General features: G+C 39.5%; 1 protein-coding gene across 1 annotated transcript; it reads right to left on the reverse strand.

Annotated features, from left to right (window-relative positions):
* Nucleotides 1-1230: 1230 nt before the first annotated feature.
* fam167b (family with sequence similarity 167, member B) lies at nucleotides 1231-6437 on the reverse strand. The gene is made up of 2 exons (XM_002939294.5): nucleotides 5811-6437; nucleotides 1231-3335 (listed from the first exon to the last, which is right to left on the reverse strand). Exons 1-2 carry the CDS (start codon nucleotides 6099-6101, stop codon nucleotides 3072-3074), a joined length of 555 nt encoding a protein of 184 aa, XP_002939340.1. The 5' UTR covers nucleotides 6102-6437; the 3' UTR covers nucleotides 1231-3071.
* Nucleotides 6438-11662: the final 5225 nt, after the last annotated feature.

Here is an 11662-nt window from a genome sequence, read left to right on the forward strand (position 1 = left end):
ACGACTGAAATAACAATACAACTTATTGCTAAGTGCACATAGTCTTTCCTACAAGTTAGGCAAGTTTAAGGAATTACTCTTTATTTTTCTTTGTCCTAATTTAATCTGACAGTCCAAATTATGGTCTTTTAACTGTCTGTAAATGACATCTTGTTGGTCGCTAACATTAAAATACCTCTATTATTATGCCAATAATAATAATACCTGTATTATTAAATTATTATGCTTAAACCTTATTTTAAATGTATTTGCAAGTGTTGCCAAAATGAACAAGTTTTATGGAAAGCATGTTGTTTTTCTGTTACATTAAATTAGTCTACCGTTGCCTACATTAGCTTTATAGTTCTTTGTCAGGATGTGATTTCCTCTGTTTTCCAGGTTTCAGTAGAGTAATTTCCATTTATATTTACTCTTTCATGAACTAGCTGGATATTAATAGTTCGCCTTCTTTCAACAAAACAATTTTAGAGTAGTAAAGTCTGTCTCTGGAGAGCCCATTTACAGTAGACATTTCTAATTTAGAGAACTATCTTGCTGGGAAACATTTCCGGACAAAAGCAGGATAACAATAGCATTTACTTTACCATAACAAACTTTTAGCACTCAATGCAGTGTGATGCTATTCCTCTAGGACTGGGCAGCTTTCCTCATGCAGCTATCAACAGTGTCATCCTACTAAGCTTAATGGTTTCCAGCACTTTATCACTTTTGTCACTGCCTCTTACTAGGATCAATAATGGTTGATGTCTTTGGATATAAAGCCATGTGAAAAGCTATATAGCATAGCATGCCGTGAGTATACAGAATAAACAATATATTATAAAGCAATGGCCTATCAGCTCTATTTGATTTTATTTTAGTTTAATCAAAATTTTCAACAACTCATCCCTTTCATTTTATCTGTGTGTTTTCCCCCTGGTGTGTACTAGCCCAATGCATACTCTGCTTTAGTGGTCTTTGCCCTCGTGTACTAACAATTTTAACACAACCTCATCTTCTGCTAGAATTACCCACTGAATTATCAGACAGGATATGCTGAGTAGAACATACTGCTTAACAAGAATTGATTGTATATACGAAGAGGTTTTGGGCAATAACACACAGGAAGATTTGTTGACCATGGTAGAAATGCTCAAGAAATACTGTGGGTGACAAGTCTCGCAAAAATGATATCCCCTTCACTAACATTTGAATTGCCAGAAGTAAATTAAATTACTTGCAACAATTAAGTACAGTAAATTCCATTTATATTTATTGTTCATGAGCTAGCAGGATATTAATTGTTCAGCTTCTATCAGCAAAAGATAGTGAGAGTAGTAAAGTCTGTCTCTGGAGAGCCAATTTACAGTAGACATTTATAATTTAGAGAACTGTCTTGCTGGAAAACCTTTCCGGACTTAATAAAGAGAAACTGTAAAAGAGTGACAATTCCAAAGAACCGGCAATTGGTCTGGGAAGGTGGCAGGCAAACATAGTCCATGAGTCCAGAGAGTCATGCCAATTGTCTGGCCAAGGTAAAAACCGAGGAGCTAGAACACAGGGGACAAGGACAGGAATTGACAAGATTCAGGACTTTGGGATACAGGAAGAGGAATTCAGGATCTCAGGAATACAGGAACTAAAGGCTTGGACAAAGCAGAACAGCTAGTGATCTAGCACAGGGTATAGGGGGAGGCAGGCTTAAATAGATCCTTAATAGGCTTTTGCTGGCAGATAGATCATAACAAGTTACCAAGGAGCACAAAAAGGGGAAATCTATAATATTATCCATCAAGTTCAAACCACACTGCCTCATGTGGCTCAACCTGGAAGAGCAGTGGCCGGTATGCCATAGGCTCCTGGTTCTAGACCAAGGAGTTCCTAACACTTATATATTTTTTTTATTTTTTTCTAAAGCTTTACATGACTGATACTGTAAAAAAAAAAAAAAGGTAATTTATTAAAGGGGTTCCTTTAAGTAAGTGTTGCTTAGACAAAGGGAACAAAGATCACATTTAAAAAATCTTGATGGTCATATTGCCAGGCATGACAAAATGAGCCCAGGTACTCAAAGTCCCATTTTGTAGGCTGGATTTGAAAGATAGGATTATTTGTTGATAATAGACAAGCTGTATTGATAGACATTACTGGCATGTATGTTGTATTTAATTCATTGATTTTTTGTGTATAATGTATTGTTGTGTTTCTAAGCAAGCTTGTATGTGGTTCAGGTTTCTGTTATTTCCTTTGCACTTTGTATTTCTTTCCAGCCACCCTTAAGATTTTTCTGTTTTTCGACTAGTCTGACTAGTGTCAGTTTTAAAATGTTTCTCTGCCACGGCAAACTTGAAAAGTACATTTTCCACTCACATACGATGTTCTCACACTCAAAGCCACAGTAGCAAAAGATCCCAGTCATGTAAAACACACTCTCACTTGGACACATATCCGAAACCTGCAAAGATTGTGGAAACCACAATGGCACCAGTCTTATAAAAGTTATGTTTTAAAATAACATTTTAAAGAGAGAAAATATATTTTATTAAAAAGCCATATTTGTGGAGTTTGAGTATCTTTCACAAAACCTAATGGCCATTTGGGTGCAGAGCTGTCCTGAGAAGTGGCAAAGCCTGGGGAAAAGCATAGTGGGCAACCTGCATTTTTTCCCACAGTCAGTTGCAATTAACACCACTGTCATGAAAGGTACTCAAAATGTGCTTCTGGCACTTGCATATAGTTGTGCTCGGCACAGCTCAGTCCTTCCTGCCTTCCATTCTGAAGTAAGTGCTGCTGCTCCTATTGATGCATGGTAATCCTGGAGCTACCCTTACTGACAAAATTATTTGCCAGGACACACAATTTGCACAATCCTAGAAGAGGATGCCATAGAGCACACAGTTGTTGAAGCAGAAATGCATTTTCAGAAAAATAATTAGAAAATTACTTGAATATTTAATATACAAAAGAGACTTATATGCTCTGGACTCTGTATATAGTTAGTTTGCATATAAATGTTTTTTTCATGCCTAGAGTATACATTATGCTGAAAGGTTCAATTCAGTGTTGTCTGACTATGTTATGTAACTGGGGTCTTAGCATAGTGAGAATCGGCGGGAATTGATGTTCATTCGAGTAACACCAATGTGTTTGAGGGGGGTTGAGAGAGAGAAGGCAGCGCGTGGTGGGATATTACAGAGTAAGTCGGAGTCCTCATCACAGCCCTCAAGATCATATGTGGCATCATCAAGCATCTCCTTGTGCCGCTCACAGGCCTGTTCAACTTTGAGCTGCGAAATCCGGGATCTCAGGAGCATAAGCTGTCGGGCTAGCAAGTGGTCAGAGGCCTGCATTTCCCTCTGGAAAAAAAATACAGGCTATTCAGAAAACTGTGACAAAAGTTTATAGGGAAACTTAATTAAACTGCTCTTGTCCTAGTAAATTCATCAAATGAAGAAATTTTCCTTCACAGCCAACTAGACTCAAACAGTTCTTGGACTGTTCTATAGCCTTTCTCCTTATCTTTATCACTAGTGGTTATGTAATGCGACAAATTCTATTGAGAGGGATTGCATTGGTGATTGTCTATTGATCCATGGTAATATGCCCCAGACAATAAGCACAAAGCATCAACCTGTTCCTCTCCCAGGTGACATTGCATTATTAGTGGACTAATGATGTGATGACCAGGCAAATAGGAATTTAAGTTAAGGTAGTCCTGCCATAGTACTGTTTGTGCCTGTGGCAATTCTCTGACTGAATAGGCTAAAATAGTTAAAATGGACAGTATACCCCCTTGTCCAACATGGAGACGATGAGTAGGGCTTGTAAGGCTGAACAGACTTTTTGCCTATTGTTTTAATCACAACAAAAATCTGTGAATCTGTGTTTTTTGCTATTTCTTGAGCTAAACAGGGCAAACTGGGAAACTGAAGCTACTCTGTGTTTGATCCTTGCAAAGCAGATTACCAGTGCACAGATACACTTGTGCTAATAAAAAAAACAGTCAAAACAAAGGGGTTAAGGAAGGGGGTTGTATTCTGGTAATTTTTACACTGCTACATGAACTAGTATCCAGCTTGAACAGTCAAGATGAAAACATGTGGTACAAGTGAGCAATTCCAAGCGCATACCTTTAATTGCTGTTCTGCCTGAACCCCCACTACCCCAAACACACAGGTAGCTCTGAATAGGCATCTTGCATATTCAATTTTTGTGCTGAGATAAAGCATTTTGTGCTGTACTTTTATCTGACTTATTCTTGTCATCTAACAGCAGAACCATATCATTCTTTCTCCATATTCCTCTATTCCTCCTTTTCTAATATTTGTTTGCCCAAGTGTAAATGTAACATAAGCACAGACTATCTTTGTTTTTTTGTTTTTTGGGGGGGATTTTAGCTGATAAGGGACTCTAGTTAAAAAATAGCTTGATCAAAATGTTTACATTCCTAAAATGGGAATGTAAGTGGGTATTATAGATAATTGATTTCAAGTGCCACCGCAAAAAAGTGGCTTACATTCTTTGTTCAGTCAGTGAACTTAATTTCAAAATATTCTAGCTAGATAACAGTAAGCAAGGCCATTTAGAAGGGTATAAAAACACCTATGGTTTTGATATTGCATAATATTTGACTAGCACAAGTGCAGCATGTCCTGGTTTCAGTACTACTTAAATCCCATATTTGTTACATACGTCACTCAGCTTCAGTGAATTAGGTTTTTAGAGGTATGATGTACCTTACAACAAATAATATATGCGTGGTTATTTCATATGTTGGGACATAATACATACCCAGTCAGGACAGAGACAGGGGCATTGCAAGCCAGCATTCAGAAGGTAAGCAATGCCAGGATGCAAAAGAGTGAGAGAGACACAGAGAGAGATTACATATTTGCATGAAATTTTAAGCATAGAGGCATAGTTGAGGTTTAGATATATGCTACCAAGGACAGACGGCAAGCAAATGTGACTTGCTTTTAATATACTGGGAAAATTACCTTTTTTTAAAAAACAATACTTATTTTAAAAAATAAGCAGGCCAAGCAAATGATTTATTGAGGGGGGAGGGCTTAAATATTGTGAAATAAGTTAAAAAAAATTGTCACATCTTTCCCACATATTAAAAAATTAACACAATGTATACTGCATTATATACTATAAGAAAGTATGCATCTACGTCTCTAAGCTTTGCCCAATAATTTTTAATGTACTTACGAACCCAGGGTGGCACTCTGCTTCAGCTCTTAGCTCGGGTGCAAGGTAAATGATTTAAATATCCAAAAAAGACCAGCAACACCGAGTTATGTTCCAAAAACAATCAATTGTGTATTAAAAACGCATGAACAAACTTTTTGTAAATAGCAGCCAAGCTAACACATTTGTTGCACCTCCTCTGCTCCTCTGAAGCAAATATTAACTACAAACTCTTTCAGTGCTGTGCAGCCCTTTGTACCCACTCGTTTGAACTTGGGTAAATTGCACATTTTAGAGGTAAAGCCCGTGGAACACCCTTTTTGATGTTCAAACTTTTTGATCCCAGTTTGCAACTTTTTTCCCTTATTGAAAGATTTGCATGGGGTCCTATTGCTAGGAAAATTAGTAAAAAAATGGTTTGTACTACAATACAGACCTTGAATGCTATGCACACTTGAATTCCAAGTCTGCTTAGTACATTATTAATAAACAGATACAACTATATCAGGATGAGGGGGGGACATATAAATATACACCCACATACAGGGCTTTCATTAAGAGCCAGGTAGGTTTGTAAAGGCAGTTTACCTTGAGAGAAAAGAAAGCCTAGTGAAGCAAATCATCTTTATGTTACTCACCAACTCATTTCTAAGCCACTCCAAAGCTTCATCCATTGAGCTAAAGCCACATATGCTGTTTACTGTAGGATCTTTCTCCTCTTTTGAGGGGGATCTGGCAAAGGTGGCTACTCCTCTGCTCTTCAGCCATTGTCGCCCTTGTACCCTCTGCGTCCACTCCTGGTAAGAAGGTCGGCGAGTTTGCAAATTCAGTCGAGCAGTCAGAGCCTTTACAGAATCTAAGTCAGGAGCTGTACCTTCACCCTCCTCTTCCTCTCCCAGCTCACTGAACCTTACTGAATTGAAAGACATCAGTGGATGAGGTGGGATAGTGTCAGAGGCACAGGTTTAATGGCATAAAAAGGCAAGTTGGCTTGATTGTCAACACGTTTCTTTAGCCCCTGTGTATGCATAAATTGCCTCTATAACTAAGCAAGCAAGGCAAAGTATGCCCAAGAGAGAACAGCATGAAACAGAGAGGAACGTCAGCTGGGAGAATGGATGTTTATCTGTGCTAGTTGTTGCAGTATGAAGGTGAAAGTACTCTAGGTTGCTGCTCTGTAATTCTCCTTGGCTTTGTATCACTTAGCTGTTTATATCCTTCCCAGTTCTGCAGGAAGTTGCACCCAGCAGCTAAAGTTTTCCAGCATACAGAGAACAATAGCTACCCCCCTTCTGAGACACCCTGGAGCGGGCAGAGGTCATAAAACTACAATAAACCCTGAGCTATTAAAAGCCTCTTCTACTACTCTCCTACACTGATGGGCAAGGTGATCTGATCAGGAAGGGAAAAGGTGGGGGCAGGAAGGATGGCAACAAACCATTGTTGTAGGAGAAGCAAAGACCTTTGACTCTGAAACCATAAAGAAAATATTGTCACATAGAGATAATTAATACTAATGCTAAGGAGCAGCACCTAGTATGACAGGCGAGCACCACAGCCCACATAATTTACCGCTGATAATTCTGTCCATTCTGTCCTGTGCAAGCCACAATTCACTTTTGTATTTTCTTGTAAATTGCCCTTAGAGCACCTAACACCTCCCTTCACCAAACTTTACATATACTATTTATAGACTGCCTACTCTACATTTAACAAAAACTGCCATACATATAACTTGCAAGTGAGCATTCTAGGGATGGCATTCACCTGTAACAGTTGTCAAGTGGATTTCCATTATGGTCATGTATGACAGTTTGGGTGTTTCTTCACAGATGAAAAAAATGCCAGTTGAAAAAGCCCACGTGGGCCATGTGCCTTTCAGGTTCCCTTAAAAACACTTGACAGACCCTGAAAATATGTGCAATATTGGCTATGCTGAAGACCTGCAACAATGGTTAGCGGACGAGAGTGAATTATCGGGCAATCTTTTGGATTGTGACTGGAGACATATTGGTCTATTGATGAATGACTCTTCTTGATGAGATATAAGAAAAAGACAAATAAAGTGTGCAACTAAGAGCTATACACTTTTTTCAAGGCTTCACCATCCATCATGTACTTGTATTTAAAATGCAATATATTATCTAACACAGACACAGAATACAATGAACAGGCCCCTCTTACCCTTTGGCACACACTGTTTCGCAAATCTCCAAAATAAACAAGTTGACAAAACACCATCTACAAATGCTCTTCAATACAATCAGTCAGATAGATTTGTCTCTTCAGGGCTGAGAGATCTCTGATACGTGAACCTGAGGAAACAAAGGGTCATGTTTGGGCAGGCCCCTCGTTTCTGCCCCTACACGGGCCGATAAGCTGCCAAATCGGTTCAAGGGGGCGATATCGGCAGCTACAATCGGTCTGTGTATGGGCACCTTTAAGTGGTTAGTGAATCCTAGTTACTGTGAATGCAGAAATGTGGCATATTGCCACTCACTACTGTTGAGCTCAATAAAATAAATGAGCATTTTTTTAAAAGTGTGCAACTATTTTCACAGGAAATAAAAAGAGTATTGTTTGAGATGTTGTTTTATGTTTGTTTTTTATTGTAGAAACGATTGTAGGTACTTACACGTAAAGTAATTTTTTAGAATTTCTCCCTGTACTCCATTGCCTCTGTCATCTGCACTTTGTACACGATATATGGGATGATTTGGGTCATCTAGGTCATCAGCCACAAACCCAGGCAATTCATGACGATTGGCAATATTGTGCAGTACAGCTAAGGCTACTACAATTTGTGCCACTATACTGGGGCTGTACATCAGGCTTCCAACTGTTTAATGCTTCATGTGCTTTTGTGAATCATGCGTTAGTATTTTTTTCATTCAATATTTACCGTAATGCTTTAAAAGTAACGCATGGTGGTAATACGCTATTTAACGCATGCAATATGCGGATTATCGCATGCAAAATTACTTTGACAAATCGGCAGTTATTTATCCATGCTTTTTAACGCAAAAAAACATGCGATTAGGCTCCTGTCCTCCCAGAAGAAAAAACAAAAAAGATTTTGCTCTAAAAAAAACAAAAAAGCTTCGCCCAAGGAAGAGGGATGCTCCCTAGCCATGAGGCAAAGTAGGGTCTGAAGGCCCTTAGCCCTTTGTGCCTTTTGGCTGGGGAGTATGGGATAAAGAGGCCATCCCTTGTTTTGGCAAAAGAGGGCCTAAAGACTTGTTTTTGCAAAAACTTCTAGCCTGTGGGATTTGTGCATCTGCTCTGTGAAAGCACTTAGCTTTAAGTTAAGAAAAAAATTGTTGGCCCCATAGTGCAGTGGCTAGCCTTCCAGCATCAGGGTCAAAGATCTGAGTTTTGATTTGCGCAGTCACTATCTGCATAAAGTTTAAATATCAATTCTGTGCTTCCAGCCAAACTACAGGCAGGTGAAAATCATAGCTATCAACTCCCCCTATTTTGAGTTTCCCAATTTGGATTGCCTCCCATCACCTTACATCATTCTCCCAAGTTTTTGAATACTCTCAGATGAATTCAATGTGTGCATGGGAAACAACCATTTATTGATGTCAGTGAATCTTCTGGGCACGTGCAGCTAACAATCAGCGGCTGATGGCAGCGGGGAGATTAGTCGCCCATGATATATCATCACTACAGCAGACTAATCTCTCCAAATTGCTTACCCACTGGTAATAATGTAAATCACTGGTGGGAAAACATACGCTGCACTTTGATTTTCTGGAGTCGCCTGAAGTTGCCCTGCCAGAAAACTTTAGGTGACATCGGAAAAATGAAGAACCACATAGATTTCACCCATAGGCGGAGGGTGACTTTTTTGTTTGGGGAGGCTAAAGATGGGCCATACATAGACTGACCTAAAGCTAATGTGAGACTTAGTGGATTCGCTGCTGGTGTAAAAAACTAACCTCCCAACTACCTCTTGCCATTCCCACTGACTTCCAAGGATTCTGTACAAAAGTGTGGGGGGAGTGCTTTTTTTTTTACCCTAAAATGCTTAGGATGTAAAAGTATTTATACGTGCACTTCTGTGAGGGGACCTGCAAACATTTGTGATTTAGCTTTTTGTTCAGCAGCTCTCCGTTTGGTAATTTAGCAGCTATCTGGTTGCTAGGGTCTTATTTACCCTAGCAACCAGGTAGTGGTTTAAACAAGAGATGGGAATATGAACAGAGCAATAATTATTCAAGAACTATAAAAAAATGAATTAGGAAGACCAATTGCAAAGTTGCTAGGAATAGGCCATTTTAGAACATACTAAAAGTTAACTTAAAATTGAACCATCCTTTTAGATGTGTTCACGTTAGTTTTATAGCAAGAAAGGCAGTGTGTACTGACACCCCAGGCACATTATATACAGTGAGATGCAGTCTGTAGTTACAAAACCAGCACATTATATACAGTGTGACGCAGTCTGTATTTACAAAACCAGCACATTATATACTGTGAGATGCAGTCTGTAGTTACAAAACCAGCACATTATATACAGTGAGACGCAGTCTGTATTTACAAAACCAGCACATTATATGCAGTGAGACGCAGTTTGTATTTACAAAACCAGCACATTATATGCAGTGAGAAGCAGTGGGTACTGATGGCAGATATTCAGGCCCTGGCACTATAACACTGGCACTGATACACAACATTGGCCCCACTGTAACTAACTAGAAATGAACAAAACAATGACAAAAATAAAAAAAAATAGTAAGTGCAAAAAACAACAACAACAAATATATAAAAGCACAATGAGCTTTTTTAGGGGGAAAGAGTTAACTTACCCTCCATCTGTTAGGGTAAGGTATAGATTATATATTATTATAGATGTCAGGTCAGGCAAAAAACTATTTAATGTCAAATAGGGATTCAGCCTTTAGAACTATATAGCACCTGTGGGAGTGGGATGAAAACGGCAGCAAAAGCTGAGAGTTGGTTCTCAGGTAAAGTTTACAGCCTGCAGATTCTTCTTTTCAGTCTTCATTTCTGCACTGCCTTCAATTTGTAATATCTCCCGAGCCCTTTACATTACATTACATTAACATTTATTTATAAAGCGCCAACATATTCCGCAGCGCTGTACAATAAGTGGGTTACATACATTGGACATACAGAGTAACATATAAAGCAATCAATAACCGATACAAGAGGTGAAGAGGGCCCTGCCCAAAAGAGCTTACAATCTACAAGGAGAAAGGGTTGAGACACAAGGTGTGGGAATGGGCATGACCAGAGTTGTGAGAGGTGTGGCACAGGGTATTGCTAAACTAGATTAGGGTAAGCCTCTCTAAATAAATGTGTTTTTAGAGATTTCTTGAAGGCAGAGAGATTGGGAGAAAGTCTGACAGTTTGTGGGAGCGAATTCCAGAGAAGGGGGGCAGCCCTTGTAAAGTCTTGAATGCGAGCGTGTGAGGAGGGAATGAGAGAGGAGTTGAGGAGCAGGTCAGTAGAGGAGCGTAACAAGCGGGTTGGATGGTACCTAGAGATGAGTTCAGAGATGTAGGGTGGGGCAGAGTTATGGACTGCTTACTGCAGCCTGCAGCCCTTACTGCAGCCCTTACTGCATCTGTGCTTTGATTGGTCAATTTTACTGTCTGTCAAAAAAGCTGTGCTCTGATTGGAGAATCCACAAGAAGAAAGATCCAATCAGAGCACAGCAGAATCGGCTTGCAGGAACAGATGATTTCCAGGACAGTGCAGAAATGGAGTGAGGTTTTTTTTTTTTAATGAGCCAAGCAGGTTTGGGGAGGCTTAGCCTCCCCTAGCCTTATTGAAAATCCGCCTATGGTTTCACCCCTTTTCCTTGTGACGTGAGCACCCGTAACCCCCCAATGGACCCCCTTGCACGAAATTGAGGGTGACCAACAATGTGAGCAAAATCAAGGGTCACCCACAAACTCCCACAAGCCTGTATCTCTGGGCCCCGCTGCGGCCACGTGGTCTGCTTTCATCTAAGTTACACCACTGACCCAGTTCTACACCGTACAGGAGGCAACCATATCTCAGGATCATACACACTTTTCCACAAAACATAAAAAGCTGAGTTACCTTTTATTTTAAGGCTCATTACCATTAAATACCTGTGACAGATTTAACGATGAGAGTGAAAAAGAATAAAGCGATTGCCAGACCAAGCTGTTTTTTGGCCTGCGTATAAGGGCAGCCCAAGAAACAGCCCCTCATGTTTTCATTGTTACTTCATTTAAGTATATAAATACTAATTTTCCCTTGCATTTTAATAAAGAAAAGAAATATGAAATCAAATATATGTAATATATTCTGCATTAAAAACTAGAACAGAATGGAACAAGCAAGAGTTAATCGGGCAGTCATCAGAGTTTGGCAAGGAGTTTATTTCCTGAACATTCTGCGGACTTGTCGACATCTGTGTCACACAAACCACAATTTCCTCCCTGCATCTGTAAGTGCAATGTGTCTCCTCCTCACCCACCATGTAACT

This window comes from Xenopus tropicalis, chromosome 2 (genome assembly GCF_000004195.4).
Source record: "Xenopus tropicalis strain Nigerian chromosome 2, UCB_Xtro_10.0, whole genome shotgun sequence".
Taxonomy (NCBI): domain Eukaryota; kingdom Metazoa; phylum Chordata; class Amphibia; order Anura; family Pipidae; genus Xenopus; species Xenopus tropicalis.